This window comes from Dendrobates tinctorius, unplaced genomic scaffold, assembly GCF_039654945.1.
Source record: "Dendrobates tinctorius isolate UK_male_01 unplaced genomic scaffold, ASM3965494v1 ptg000171l, whole genome shotgun sequence".
NCBI classification, from domain to species: domain Eukaryota; kingdom Metazoa; phylum Chordata; class Amphibia; order Anura; family Dendrobatidae; genus Dendrobates; species Dendrobates tinctorius.
Genome location: NW_027361838.1, coordinates 21,291,614 through 21,306,991, shown reverse-complemented (window position 1 = coordinate 21,306,991; position 15,378 = coordinate 21,291,614). Strand labels below are relative to the sequence as shown.

Here is a 15,378-nt window from a genome sequence, read left to right as displayed (position 1 = left end):
AGAAAGTAGAGAGATCACTGGAGGATGTAATGTTTGGCGGCCTACAAGAAAGGAAAAAGCGTACCTTTCCGGTCAATGACAAGATTCAGGCCCTAATCGAGAGAGAGTGGAAGAAACCGGAGAAGTCAGGTAGCCTTCCCTCCTCTTCAAAGCGAAGATACCCCTTTGAGGCTAAGGACACGGACATCTGGGACAAGGTCCCAAAGATTGACGCAGCAGTGTCTAGGTCTTCCAAGAAGTCGGCCCTGCCCCTGGAGGATTCAGGGGTTTTGAGAGATCCCTTGGATAAAAAAGCGGACTCATACCTAAGGCACACTTGGGAGGCAGCGGCAGGGGGTCTGAAACCAGCAATAGCCGGCACCTGCACAGCCCGGTCATTAATGGTCTGGTTGCAACAACTGGAAGAAAAATTGGTCTCCAAAGTACCAAGAGAGAAAATATTAGGAGAAATGTACCTGCTACACGGAGCTGCCGCCTTCTTGGCTGACACCTCCGCCGACTCGAGGTTAACGGCAAGAGCAGCGGGGCTGTCGAACGCCGCAAGACGGGCGTTATGGCTCAAAGGCTGCCCTGGGGACATTCAATCTAAGGCAAAATTATGCTCGTTACCATGTGATGGGCAGTTCTTGTTTGGAAAAGACCTGGATGACATCCTGGAAAAAGCCGGTGATAAAAAGAAGGGCTTCCCCAGATTCATGGGTGATCAAAGGAGACCGCCCTTTCGGAGGGGAAGGTTCAATCGAGGCCGTCCCCCGGGAGAACGGAAAAGGTGGGACGACGAGGAAAAAAGAACCAGGGTTCATGTTTGGGGGAAATACCTCAACCGCCAAAAAATCCCCGCAATGACACCAGCCCTCCTGTGGGGGGAAGATTGAGGCTCTTTTCTTAAGAATGGGAGAAAATATTGGCCAACAATTGGATCCTGAAAATTATAAAGAATGGCCTAAAAATCCCCTTCTTCCAGTATCCAAGAGCTTCATTTGTGGTGACCCCGTCAGAAAGGAACCAGGAGAGGAATCAGCCATAGAAACAGAAATCTTAGGACTATTGGAGAAACAAGTTCTGGTAGAGGTCCCGAAAGATCAAGAAAGAAGGGGGTTCTATTCTCCCCTCTTCCTAATAAAAAAAACCCGACCTTTCCTTCAGAACGATAATAAATCTCAGGCGCCTCAATCAATGGATCATGAACCATACATTCAAAATGGAATCAGTGACTTCGGCCATAAAGCTGTTACACCACAACTGCTTCATGGCCGTAATAGATTTGAAGGATGCCTATTACCATATCCCGATGCACCAAGAGTACCAGAAATACCTGAGGGTAGCCCTATACATCCAGGGCGACCTCAGGCATTTTCAATTTACAGCTCTTCCGTTTGGCATCTCCATAGCACCAAGGATTTTTACAAAAGTAATAGCGGAAATGACAGCTTTCCTTCGAATCCACAATGTGATTATGGTGCCTTACTTGGACGATTTTCTGGTCATTGGCAATTCAGATCATCACTGCGCACATCAGGTAGAGAAGATAACAGAGACCCTGCAAAGACTGGGTTGGATGGTAAACTTAAAAAAATCAAAACTTCAACCCCTAAGGAAACAAACGTTTCTAGGTTTCGTCTTGGACTCCGACCGTCAAGTTTGTCTCTTGCCAGAGAAAAAACTAGAGAAGGTGAGAGAAATGACCCTTACGGCAATACAGCATCCTCACATGACCCTAAGAAGGGCAATGTCCCTGTTGGGCACGCTAACAGCCTGTATCCCAGCGGTCAACTGGGCACAGTTTCATACCCGACAACTGCAGGCGGAAATCTTGTCAGCCCAGAGACGATTGAAAGGGCGTTTAGAAGGGAAGCTGGAACTTTCCGAAAGGGGGAAAAACTCTCTCGGTGGCTAGTCGACACAAATTTAGCAGGGGGAACTTTGTGGCACAGGCCCGTGTCCGATGTAATATTGACGGACGCAAGCTCCTCGGGATGGGGGGCATACCTGAGAGAACATATGGCCCAAGGGTCCTGGGGTCACATAGAGCAGAAGGCTTCCTCCAACTTAAGAGAGTTAAGAGCGATAAACAGAGCCCTAGAGGCATTCATTCCCATGTTACAGGGTCAAAACGTCCGAATTATGTCAGACAACAGGGTGGCAGTGGCGTATGTCAACCACCAGGGAGGGACAAGGTCAAACTCCCTAATGGACGAAGCCAAAAGAATCTTCCTCAAAGCAGAGCAACATCTAACCTCCCTAACAGCCCTACATATCAAAGGGACAGAAAATGTTCAAGCCGACTTTCTAAGCCGCAACAAGTTAAAACAGGGAGAATGGACCTTAAATCGTGTAATATTCCAGAAGATAGTACAGTTATGGGGGCAGCCAGTAATCGACCTCTTTGCCACCAAAAGCAACCGGCAAGTGAGGAGGTTCTGCTCATTAAACCCAGGGGAAAACCCGTGGGCAGTAGACGCTCTACAAATCCCGTGGCTGTTCAAACTGAGCTATGCCTTTCCCCCAGTAGCGTTAATCCCGGCAATGGTAAAAAAGATAAGAGACGAGCAAGCCAGAGTAATCCTCATAGCCCCGTTCTGGCCAAAAAGACCGTGGTTTTCACTACTACAAATGATGTCTCTCTCGGACCCGTGGGTACTGCCAGAGATTCCAGATTTGTTAGCTCAGGGGCCGATATTCCACAAACAAGTCAAGGGGCTCCATCTGACGGCGTGGAATTTGAGAGGTCACTTTTGAGAGATAAAGGGTTTTCCCCGGGGTTGGTGACTACTCTAATGAAAAGTAGAAAACCAATAACAACCAACATATATGGCAGAACGTGGAAAAAATTCCTACAATTCCTGGGAAAACCGTTAGGTCAAGAACCCCCAATCGAGTCCATCTTGGAGTTCTTGCAGGCAGGCCTACAGCTGGGCCTGGCGGTTAATACCCTCAAGGTACAGGTTTCAGCGCTGGGTGCATTATACAATTGCAATATAGCGGCAAACAGATGGGTAGCCAGGTTTATTAAATCTTGCCACAGATCTAGGCCAGTTTCCTTACCGAAAATAGCTCCATGGGATCTAAATCTGGTGCTGGAAGCCCTTACGAAGGAGCCGTTTGAACCCATACAGCAGATTTCAACTAAAAATCTCACTCTAAAAACCATCATTTTGGTAGCTCTAACGTCGGCACGTAGAGTTAGTGACTTACAGGCCCTTTCAGTCAACCCACCATATACCCAGATATACCAGGATAGGGTGGTTATGAGAACAGACCCTGCTTACTTGCCGAAAGTAGTAACTAACTTTCACCGAAACCAAGAGATTGTCCTCCCTTCCTTTTGCGAGAATCCAAAAAACCCAGGGGAGGAGAAATTTCATAGCCTAGACGTTAAAAGAACCCTAGTAGAGTATATGTCTATAACCAGCCAGTGGAGGAGATCCCAGTCCCTATTTGTAGCCTTCCAGGGTGCTAGGAAAGGTTATGGAGTGTCAAAGGGGACTATTGCCCGATGGATTAGGGAGGCCATTAGTGTAGCCTATTCAGCTAGTGGCGTCCCGGTTCCTGACGGCATCAAGGCTCATTCCACCAGAGCCATGGCGACCTCCTGGGCTGAGAAAGCAGAGGTATCAATAGAGCAAATTTGTAAGGCCGCTACCTGGGCCTCACCCTCAACTTTCTTTAGACACTATAGACTAAATCTGTCCTCCTCTGCTGACTTGACCTTTGGTAGAAGGGTGCTGCAAGCGGTGGTCCCTCCATAAGGTGTTCGAAGTCTCCAGAATCTCTCATGTGGTGCTGTCATGGGTGAAGGGAAAACCACCATGGTTACTTACCGGTAGCCGGTTTTTCCGGAACCCATGACAGCACCCGTATATTTCCCCCCCTTTTTCACCGTTTGGGTGTGCACAATAGTCGGGTGTATTTGTGTGATGTGGTGTTGGATAAATATGTAACTAACCGGGAAGTCCTCTCAAATGCTCTGTAATCCAACTGAAGCGGGGGAGAGGTGCCGCCCCTTATGTTTCAGTAGGTTCCTGTCCTGGCGGGGCGGATCCCTCTCTCATGTGGTGCTGTCATGGGTTCCGGAAAAACCGGCTACCGGTAAGTAACCATGGTGGTATTTTTACGGACCACATCACATTTGAAGTCACTTTGAGGGGTCTATATGATAGAAAATACCCAAAAGTGACACCATTCTAAAAACTGCACCCCTCAAGGTGCTCAAAACCACATTCAAGAAGTTTATTAACCCTTCAGGTGCTTCACAGGAATTTTTTGAATGTTTAAAAAAAAAAAAAATGAACATTTAACATTTTTCACAAAAAAATTACTTCAGGTCCAATTTTTTTATTTTACCAAGGGTAACAGGAGAAATTGGACTGCTAAAGTTATTGTGCAATTTGTCCTGAGTATGCTGATACCTGATATGTGCAAAATTGGCTGGAATTCAGATCGGACGCCATGTCACATTTGGAGAGCCCCTGATGTACCTAAACAGTGGAAACCCCCCACAAGTGACCCCATTTTGGAAACTAGACTCCCCAAGGAACTTATCTAGATATGTGGTGAGAACTTTGAACCCACAAGGGCTTCACAGAAGTTTATAACGTACAGCCGTACAATTAAAATATCATATTTTGTCCAAAAAAATGATCTTTTCATCCCCAATTTTTATTTTCCCAAGGGTAACAGGACCCTTAAAGTTATTGTGCAATTTGTCCTGAGTACGCTAATACCCCACATGTTGGGGTAAACCACTATTTGGGCGCATGGCAGAGCTCGTAAGGGAAGCAGCGCCATTTGTCTTTACTCTGTCGCCTTATTGGGGGACACAGAACTGTGGGTGTTATGCTGCTGTCCACTAGGAGGCGACACTACGCATAATCTGAAAAAGATTAACTTTGTCTCCTCCTCTGCAGTATACACCCCTGGACGGCGTCAGCCTTCTCCAGTTTTTGCTTAGTGTCGCAAGGAGGCACACCTTTTTCCTTTTTTTCCTTTCGTCGGAACAGATGAAGAAAAGTGGGTCTCCTGCTAGACTCCCAGCATGGCTCCTTCCTTGGCCCCCTTTTTAGGGGTGCCCAGTTGAAGTGGAGATGGCGGTTCCCCATGTCGCTCCTTCCCCAGTCCCTCGGGTACTGGTCCGAAGTTGAGACCCCCCCCCTCCTTCCCCAACCCCCCTCAGGGTCTGGGTTGAGGCAAGGATGAAGACCCCCTGACGGTGACAGACGCACCCTCCCTAATCCCCCGCAGGGGGCATTAGGTTGAGACGCCGCAGGTAGGGTCGGAGTACAGACAGCATTCTGCACCAGGGACCCCAGACCAGCTGTGGGATCCTGCTGGGGCCGGGGGAGGGTGCAGGCAGACGTGGCACAGCAGAGACAGGGCTTTCTGCGCCCTTGCCTCTGCAGCAGCATTGGCTCCATGGCGCTCCAGGGACCCCCCACACAGGAGCCGCTAGCCCTGCTGCCCCCACCGCTAGCCAGTCGCCCATTCCAGGGGGGTCCGGTGCAAATCCGACCCCCTCCCGGACTACCGCGCCGCTCTGGAGCCTTCCTGGGCATCGGGCCTCAAATTTAGACCGCGGCTTCGGCCTAGCCAAAGCCGCCGCCTTTTTCCCCGCCCCCCGGATGACGAAAATGACACTGCAGTATCATAGAAGGGGCGGATCGAGGCAGAAAGGGCGCGCTTTTACATGGCCCAGCGCGCCCTTTTCCAGCTTTCCGCCCCCTTCCCTCTCCACCTCAGAATCCGGTGTCCATCTTGCTGCACCTGGAGGAAGGCAGCACAGAGTCTCCGGGGGGCACAGGACGTGGGGCTTATCAGCGCTGGACCTCAGGGGAGCACCGGTGGGGTAAGATCACAGCTGGGTCCTTGGTACTCAGCTGTGAATTCCTATACCATATAGCGCTCTCCTACTCCTTTTTCCTCTGCATAGATACCCCTGTAGGGCCTCTATTAATCAGCCTAGGTACTATGTCGGACTCAAAGAAAAGAACCAGGCTAGTCTGCTTTTATGCAGTCTGCACAGCCTGCAAGGTCACTCTCCCCAGCGGCAGCACGTATCCGCACTGCCGGGACTATACCCAAAAAACCGGAGCAGAACCCCAAGAAGTCCCTACCAACGCTTCTGCAACCGCTACTGCGCCGGAATGGGCAACTCAGATGTCACAGTCTGACTCAGTCCATGGATAACCTGACCTCCAAATTACTGCAGGCTCATGTCTCGGCTATGAACGTTACCCAGCAAAGGGACGTCCGGTCTCACGTGCAGGGCGCTTCCGACAGTTCCAGGCGTAAGCGGACCCACAGGTCACGTTCATCTGCGTCCTCACATAGCAATAGGCCTTCCCCCTCCAGGGAGAGAGACAGTGGCTCCAGGTCACCGAGGCCGTCCCCTGATAGGGAAAGGCAATGCGGATCTCCACAATCCCAGACCAAGGAAAACCTCCGCTCTAGTTCGCCCGCTAGGGAGCTCCTTAGCGATGGGCAAGACTCAGAGGGCATATGTGACTCCAACTTAGATAACGAAACAGAGACCGCTCTGCTCCCTTGTCCCCCTAGCAATACTGCGATAGTTGAGGATATCGTCTCTTCCATCCTTCGGGTGCTGGACATTTCAGATCCAGCCCCGGATGCACCAGAACACAAGATTTCCTTTGAAAGTGTTCAGAAACCATCGAAGGTCTTCCCTAATCACCCGGAATTTCAAAAACTCCTTTCTAAGCATTTTTCGCAGCCTGAGAAAAAATTCGCCAATCGCAAGTATTTGGAAGCAAAGTACCCCTTCCCACAGAAAGACACCAAGGATTGGACAGATCCGCCTGAAGTGGACCCTCCAGTCTCTAGACTAGCAGCACAAACGCTTCTCTCGCTGCCGGACAGTTCAACTCTCAAGGACACAGCAGACAGGCAGGTTGAACGCATGGCTCGTTCAATCTTTGAAGCGGCAGGTGCCTCTCTGGCTCCCGCATTTGCTTCAGTTTGGGCAGCCAAGGCCATCATGGCCTGGGCTAATCTCTTGCAAAAGAGCCTTCAAGCCTCAAATCCTCAGCTGGCGGACCAGGCGGTGCAAATTGCAATGGTGGCAGATTACATGGTCCATGCAGCGTTGGACTCTGCAAGAGGGGTAGCGGCAATAGCAACAAACGCCATCACAATCCGGCGTATTCTCTGGCTAAGAGAATGGAAAGCGGATGCGGCCTCAAAGTCCCTAACAAATCTCCCGTACTTCAGTGGCCGTCTTTTCGGTGAAAAGCTGGATACAATGATATCCAATGCTACCGGGGGCAAAAGTACTTCCCTCCCTCAATTAAGACCAAAAGGCACGTTTAAAAGACGTAATCAATCTCGTTTCCGATCCTTTCGGAATTCTTCAGGCTGGTCCGTCTCACGCCCAGCACAAAACCGTAGTCGTTCCCCCCGCAGGGACAACACACGTGCGGCACAGAGGCCGGACAGGAACTGGCAGTCAAAGGCAAGCCAAGCGAAATCTAAAGGAGGAAAACCTCAGACTTTTCCCTCATCTTGACTCATGCCCTCCGGAAGACACCCCACTTGTAGGCGGACGACTGCTACTCTTTCAGCAGGTCTGGCTGCCTATTACAGACAAGTGGGTCAAGGAAATAGTGTCTTCAGGATACAAAATCGAGTTTACTACCAGCCCACCGCACAGGTTTTTTCCATCTGTCCCTCCAAAATCCCCGCTCAAAGCTCAGGCCTTCCGTCAAGCGGTTTCTTCCCTCCGGCAAGCAGGAGTCATAGTGCCGGTCCCAGCAGAAGAGCGCTTCCGAGGGTTCTACTCCAACCTGTTCGTGGTGCCCAAGAAAGGAGGCAGCGTCCGACCCATACTAGACCTCAAGCAACTCAACAAGTATGTTCGAGTTCGTCACTTTCGCATGGAATCCCTCCGGTCAATCGTTGCGTCCATGGAAAAAGAATATCTCGCCTCCATAGACATACAGGACGCATACCTGCATATACCGATTGCTCTCGCCCATCAGAGGTTCCTCAGATTCGCAATCAACCAAGACCATTACCAGTTTGTGGCCCTCCCGTTCGGTCTCGCCACAGCTCCCAGGACATTTACAAAGGTCATGGCAGCTACCATGGACGTTCTGCACTCCAGAGGCATAGTAGTCGTTCCATACCTGGACGACCTTCTCATCAAGGCCCCCACCCTCAAGGACTGCGAGGTCAACGTCTCGATCACGATCGACACTCTGAGGCGCCTGGGGTGGTTAGTCAATTTACAGAAGTCCTCGACTACCCCAAGTCAGTCTCTGACCTTCCTGGGGATGTTATTCGACACCTCCAAGGGTCTGGTGATTCTCCCCAGAGACAACGCACTGGCTCTCTGTCTGGGAGTTCACACACTCCTCCGCAAGTCCCCCAGATCTCTCCGGTATGCCATGAGAGTACTTGGCAGGATGGCAGCAGCAATGGAGGCGGTACCGTTTGCCCAGTTTCACCTCAGACCCCTTCAACTGGCCATCCTCAAGTCCTGGGACAGGAATCCGTTCTCCCTCGACAGGGCGTTCCGGTTATCAGCAAAAACCAGGAGGTCCCTGCACTGGTGGCTCGAGCCAACCTCGCTTGCAAGTGGAAAATCCTTTCTCTCCGGTCAATGGAAGGTTTTGACCACCGACGCAAGCCTTATAGGTTGGGGCGCGGTGCACCTGCATCACAGAGCGCAAGGCAGGTGGTCACCAATGGAAGCGACCATGCCCATCAACATCCTGGAAATCCGGGCCATCTTCCTGGCGTTGAAAGCCTTCCATCACTTGCTAGCAGACTCTCATATCAGAGTAGAGTCGGATAATGCCACGGCAGTGGCATACGTGAACCATCAAGGCGGCACCCGCAGCATCCAGGCGATGACCGAAGTAACACGTATCCTACAATGGGCGGAGAATGCGAGGTCAGTACTCTCTGCGGTCCACATTCCGGGTGTGGACAACTGGGAAGCCGACTATCTCAGCCGACAAGAAATGGACTCGGGGGAGTGGTCTCTCCATCCCGAAGTTTTCTGTCAGATCTGTCATCGTTGGGGCACCCCGGACGTGGATCTAATGGCATCCCATCTCAATGCCAAGGTTCCCAATTTCATGGCCAGGACGCGCGATCCGCGGTCGCTCGGAGCAGATGCCCTGGTTCAGGACTGGACCCAGTTCCAGCTTCTGTACATTTTTCCACCTCTTCCCCTGATCTCCAGAGTCCTGAGGAAGATCAAGCAAGAGGGAGTTCCCACCATCCTGATCGCTCCAGACTGGCCCAGGCGTACCTGGTACGCCGACGTCGTGCAACTCACAGCAGACGCTCCCTGGCGTCTCCCCACACGTCTCGACCTTCTGTCACAAGGCCCGTTCTTCCACCAGAACTCAGGAGCTCTCAATTTGACGGCGTGGCCATTGAGACCTGGGTTTTGACCCAAGCAGGTTTTTCACCGGAAGTCGTTAAAACCATGATCAGGGCTCGAAAGCCAACTTCAGCCAGGATTTACTATCGTACCTGGAAGGTTTTCTTCACATGGTGCGAATCTCGTGGGCAGATCCCACTCCCCTATTCTCTTACAAGTGTCCTCGGTTTCCTTCAGTCAGGCCTGGACGCTGGGCTATCCCTGGGCTCGCTGAAGAGCCAGGTGTCAGCGCTTTCAGTGCTCTTTCAGAGGCGTATTGCTAACAAGCCGCAAGTGAAGACTTTTCTCCAAGGGGTTTCCCGATTGGTTCCCCCCTACAAACGTCCGTTGGAGACGTGGGACCTCAACCTGGTCTTGACAGCACTACAGTCACCTCCTTTTGAACCCCTTAAGGAGGTCTCACTCCGCTTTCTATCACAGAAAGTGGTTTTCCTGGTGGCGATCACCTCGCTACGCAGGATGTCTGAACTTTCAGCTCTTTCCTGCACACAACCCTTCCTGGTTTTTCATCAGGACAAGGTGGTTCTACGTACAGTCCCATCCTTCCTTCCGAAGGTTGTGTCCAGCTTCCACCTCAATGAGGAAATCTCACTACCGTCCCTTTGCCCGGCTCCCGTTCATAGGGTGGAGAAGGCTCTGCATACGCTTGACCTTGTCAGGGCATTGCGTGTTTACGTGTCTAGAACTGCTCCTTTCCGGAAGTCTGATTCACTTTTCCTTCTTCCAGAAGGCGTTCGCAAGGGCCTACCGGCTTCCAAAGCCACCCTTGCTAGGTGGATCAAGTCCACCATTCAAGAGGCTTACCGCCTCAACAATTCTCCTCTTCCGGCCGGTATCACGGCACACTCTACGCGGGCGGTAGGGGCCTCTTGGGCCATTCGGCATCAGGCCTCGGCACATCAAGTGTGTAAGGCGGCCACTTGGACTAGCCTGCACACATTTACAAAACACTACCGAGTGCATACCCAGTCCTCAGCGGATGCGAGCCTGGGTAGACTGGTCCTGCAGGCGGCAGTACCCCAAGTCTAGGGGACTGTCAGCACAATATTCTTCCACTGCTTCCCACCCAGGGACTGCTTTGGGATGTCCCACGGTTCTGTGTCCCCCAATAAGGCGACAGAGTAAAGGAGATTTTTGTGTACTCACCGTAAAATCTCTTTCTCTTAGCCTTTAATTGGGGGACACAGCTCCCACCCTGTTGCCCTTGCGGGCCGTTGTTACGGTTGGGTTCTCATATTGTTGTTTGAGCTCGTTTATAGTAGCCTTCTTACAGGCATGGTTATGTTTCTGGTATTTTCCTCCTAATGCTTTTGCACAAAACTGGAGAAGGCTGACGCCGTCCAGGGGTGTATACTGCAGAGGAGGAGACAAAGTTAATCTTTTTCAGATTATGCATAGTGTCGCCTCCTAGTGGACAGCAGCATAACACCCACGGTTCTGTGTCCCCCAATTAAAGGCTAAGAGAGAGAGATTTTACGGTGAGTACACAAAAATCTCCTTTTTTTTGGTCTGGAATTGGGATTGGACGCCATGCCGCGTTTGGAAAGCCCCTGATGTGCCTAAACAGTGGAAACCCCCCACAAATGACACCATTTTGGAAACTAGACCCCCAAGGAACTTAACTAAATGTGTGGTGAGCACTTTGAACCCCCAAGGGCTTCACAGAAGTTTAGAACGCCCGGGCGTGAAAATAAAAAAATCATATTTTTTCCACAAACATGATCTTTTAGTCCCCAATTTTTTTATTTTCCCAAGGGTAACAGGAGAAAATGGACCCCAAAAGTTATTGTCCAATTTATCCTGAGTACGCTGATACCCCATATGTGGGAGAAAACTACTGTATGGGCACACGTCGGGGCTCGGAAGAGAAGTAGTGACGTTTTGGAATGCAGACTTTGATTGAATGGTCTGCGGGTGTCATGTTGCCTTTGGAGAGCCCCTGATGTACCTAAACAGTGGAAACCCCCCACAAGTAACCCCATTTTGGAAACTAGACCCCCCCTAAGGAACTTATCTAGATGTGTGGTGAGCACTTTGAACCCCCAAGTGCTTCACAGAAGTTTAGAACGCCCGGGCGTGAAAATAAAAAAAAATCATATTTTCCAACAAAAATGATATTTTTGCCCCCAATTTTTTATTTTCCTAAGGGTAACAGTAGAAATTGGACCCCAAAAGTAGTTCTGCAATTTGTCCTGACTACGCTGATACCCTATATGTGGGGGTAAAACACTGTTTGGGCGCATGGCAGAGCTTGGAAGGGAAGGAGCACCATTTGACATTTTCAACGCAGAATTGGCTGGAATTGAGATCATACTCCATGTTGCGTTTGGAAAGCACCTGATGTGCCCAAACAGTGGAAACCCCCAATTATAACTCCAACCCTAACCCCAACACACCCCTAACCCTAATCTCAACCCTAACCCTAATGGGAAAATGGAAATACATTTTTTTAATTTTATTATTTTTCCCTAACTAAGGGGGTGATAACGGGGGGGTTCATTTACCATTTATGGCGGTTTTTATGTTTGGTAGCTGTCGCACGCTAAAAGACGCTTTTATTGTAAAAATAGTTTTTGCATCACCACATTTTGAGAGCTATAGTTTTTCCATATTTTGACCCACCGAGTCACGTGAGGTCTTATTTTTTGCGGGACGAGTTGACGTTTTTATTGGTACCATTTTCGGGCACATGACATTTTTTGATCGCTTTTTATTCCGATTTTTGGGACGCAGAATGAACAAAAACCAGCATTTCAAGAATTTATTTTGGGGGGTGCATTTTCACCGTTCCGCGTGTGGTAAAATTGATAAGGCGGTTTTATTCTTCGGGTCAGTACGATTACAGCAATACCTCATTTATGCCGTTTTTTTATGTTTTGGCTCTTTTATGCAATGAAAACAATTTTATATAAAAAATTATTTTTGCATCACTTTACTCTGCGAGCTATAACTTTTTTATTTTTCGTTGATGACGCTGTATGGCAGCTCGTTTTTGCGTGATAAGATGACGTTTTCAGCGGTACCATGATTATTTATATCCGTCTTTTTAATCGCGCGTTATTGCACTTTTTGTTCGACGGTATGATAATAAAGCATTATTTTTTACTTTGTTCTTTATTTTTATTTTTTAAGGGGTTAACTAATGGGACAGTTTTATAGGGTGGGTCGTTACGGACGCAGCGATACTAAATGTGTACTTTTATTGTGGTTTTTTTTTTTTTTGTTTTTTTAATTTCCAAAAAATAATTTATTTGGGAATATATATATATATATTTTTTTTTTATTTTTTATATATAACATTATTATACTGTCATGTGTGAGATCACAGATCTGTCACAGCGATCTGTGATGTGTCAGATCAGCGATCTCACACGCAGTGCAGAAGGCTTCCTCATGTCTGCGGTTTGCAGACACTGAGGAAGCCGGCTCTCTGCAGGCCCCCGAAGGTCCTTGCCGCCATATTGGATCCGGGGACCTGCAGGGAAGGAGGCCCCCAGAGCAGCGCAGCACATCGCGCTGCGCTGGGGGTCTCAGGGAAGTACGGAGGGAGCCCCTTCCCTGCCGATGCTTCCCTAAACCCCCGGTACACTGCGATCATGTTTGAACGCAGTGTGCCAGGGGTTAACGTTTCGGGGGCGGTCCATGACCGCCCCTGACACACAGTGCCGGGTGTCAGCGGTGATAATCGGCTGACACCCGGCCACGATCAGCGGCGCTCACCCCGTGAGCGCCGCTGATCGCTATGACGTACTATCCCGTCCTTGGGAATTAAGTCCCAGGGCACATGGACAGGATAGTACGTCATATGGCAGAAAGGGGTTAATATATCTAGGTGGTGGGGTGTCCCTCTTGTGCTCTATATCTCCAAGGTGTTCCCAGATTCTTCATCTGAGCTCTTGCTTAGTTTGTTTCTTGTATATTCGAGTCCGCAATGAAAAGTTGCCCTGTATACTACACTGAGTTCGACAGTTAATGAAGTCCAGGATCACAAAATATCTCTAAATTCGTCCCTATAAAGGTTTTTACACTACAAATAAACAGACAATACACTTCCCACATTGATAGCAACACTTTATTGACCGCAGCCATGCATGGTTATGCAAGTCACATGTTTTTAATATTGGGTTATCTGAAATTTCATATCCTTTCTTAATGCAACCATTTTTTTAGGCATTGCGCTTTTGATCTGGTTGCCAAAACTGCCTTTATCATGGTAGTGGAACCTGTACAGGAAATAACCCTGCCTTAATGTTGTGCATGTTTCTTTTTGATAATCAAACTTGGAATACTAGATGTGGTGTTAATATTTGTAGTTCACCTGCCCACACTGAGCATATTAACAAGCCTGCAGTAAATATGCACACGTGTCTCCGGATATGCAGGTATGGTCATCGTCCAGATATTAAAGAGCTCATTGTATCACTCACTTATTTACTTCTCATTGGTTAAAAAAAATCACTTTAAAATCATACCAGAGAGATTTGTTCACGAATAATATCTAGCCACCATGGGGTTTGGGTAAATTTCTTCCCCCATATTAGATTTGTTACCTAGAAAATCAAAACCTTGGTGGTAGAGGAATTTACACTTTAATATGGATGCGTATGGGTTACCCACTGTGCTCTTTTATAATATTTTATAATATTGGTATTTGGTAATTGTTGCCAATTTGGGCAGCTTCTTTGTAATGTAATGCATTTTTTTTTTTTCTGTCCCCAGAGTATTTCTTAACCTCCGCCAACTCTCACCAAGAAGCTGTGGAGCAGACAATTGTGGCTTTACAGATGGATTATGATAATGATGTCAAGTATTTTGCCAGTATACACCCGGCTAGCACCAAACTTGCAGATGATGCAATGAGCACTGCTTCTTCCACCTACTAATAGGCATTAATTTCCAAGAAAGGTTCTACTCAAGCCCGTGACCACATTATTGGCCTTTTCTGTATTGTTTTTCCTATTCTACTTTAGGAGGGAAGAGTAACTATAAACTCAGAGGATTGCCGCCAAAGCCTTAAGTCTTCTGTCTTCCTGAGATGTCAAGAAACTTGAACTTGCTGATGAGTAACTTTATATCTGTGAGGACATAAAGGTCTACACTAGGTTGTCATCATTCAGAAGGTTCACTGATTAAGTCTTTCACTGCTGGAGCTGGTACTAAAGTGCTTGCATATATGTACTGTGCCATTCGTCATTATGAATGGCTACTAATATGGCTTGCCATATCCAATAGCACGGTTATGTATCCATGGGCCATAATCCAGTGACTTCTATTAGGCCGGTTTCACATTAGCGCATTTTCAGCGCGCGCACGGCCGGGGGTAGCTCCGCCCCCGAGCCGGCTCTCTGCCCGGCGTGCCCGCCCCTTCCTTGTAGCCCCGCCTCCTAGCGGACAGCGGCGCCTGCGATCGGCGCACCCTATCTTTAGCATAGGGTGCGCCGATCGTGCGCAGGCCGTGCGCTAGTTGCGCTTTGACCTGCGCTGCGCACTTTTGACGGTGCGCCGTGCGCGCCAAAATCCAAAAAGTTTGATTTTGGCGCGCACGGCGCACCGTCAAAAGTGCGCAGCGCAGGTCAAAGCGCAACTAGCGCACGGCCTGCGCATGATCGGCGCACCCTATGCTAAAGATAGGGTGCGCCGATCGCAGGCGCCGCTGTCCGCTAGGAGGCGGCGCTACAAGGAAGGGGCGGGCACGCCGGGCAGAGAGCCGGATCGGGGGCGGAGCTACCCCCGGCCGTGCGCGCGCTGAAAATGCGCTAATGTGAAACCAGCCTCAATCTGTTCCAAATTAATGTAGAGAATTTCCAGTATTAGGGGCAATGGGTTTTTTATTACGTTTCATCCATCACTTTCTTAATGTGTGAATAGTTTCCTTCTTGAGATGTGTGTTAACTGAGAAATAAAGGGGAGTAAACCCTTTTTTTTTTTTTCTTAAGGGCTCAGTGCTAACACTACATTAGATACTGATTTTA

At 49.1% G+C, this 15,378-nt stretch overlaps 1 protein-coding gene across 7 annotated transcripts in view; it reads left to right on the top strand.

Moving 5' to 3' along the window:
• PPP4R1 (protein phosphatase 4 regulatory subunit 1) overlaps nucleotides 1–14,735 on the top strand; it is a 107,362-nt gene extending 92,627 nt beyond the window's left edge. For 6 of the 7 annotated variants that reach the window (XM_073550970.1, XM_073550966.1, XM_073550965.1 and 3 more), the window contains one exon: nucleotides 14,126–14,733. In XM_073550970.1, the coding sequence (XP_073407071.1) occupies nucleotides 14,126–14,289 (164 nt within the window). In that variant the 3' untranslated portion in view covers nucleotides 14,290–14,733. Of the gene's footprint in view, nucleotides 1–14,125 lie in introns of all 7 variants that reach the window. The other variant, XM_073550967.1, reaches the window with a different exon arrangement.
• Nucleotides 14,736–15,378: the final 643 nt, after the last annotated feature.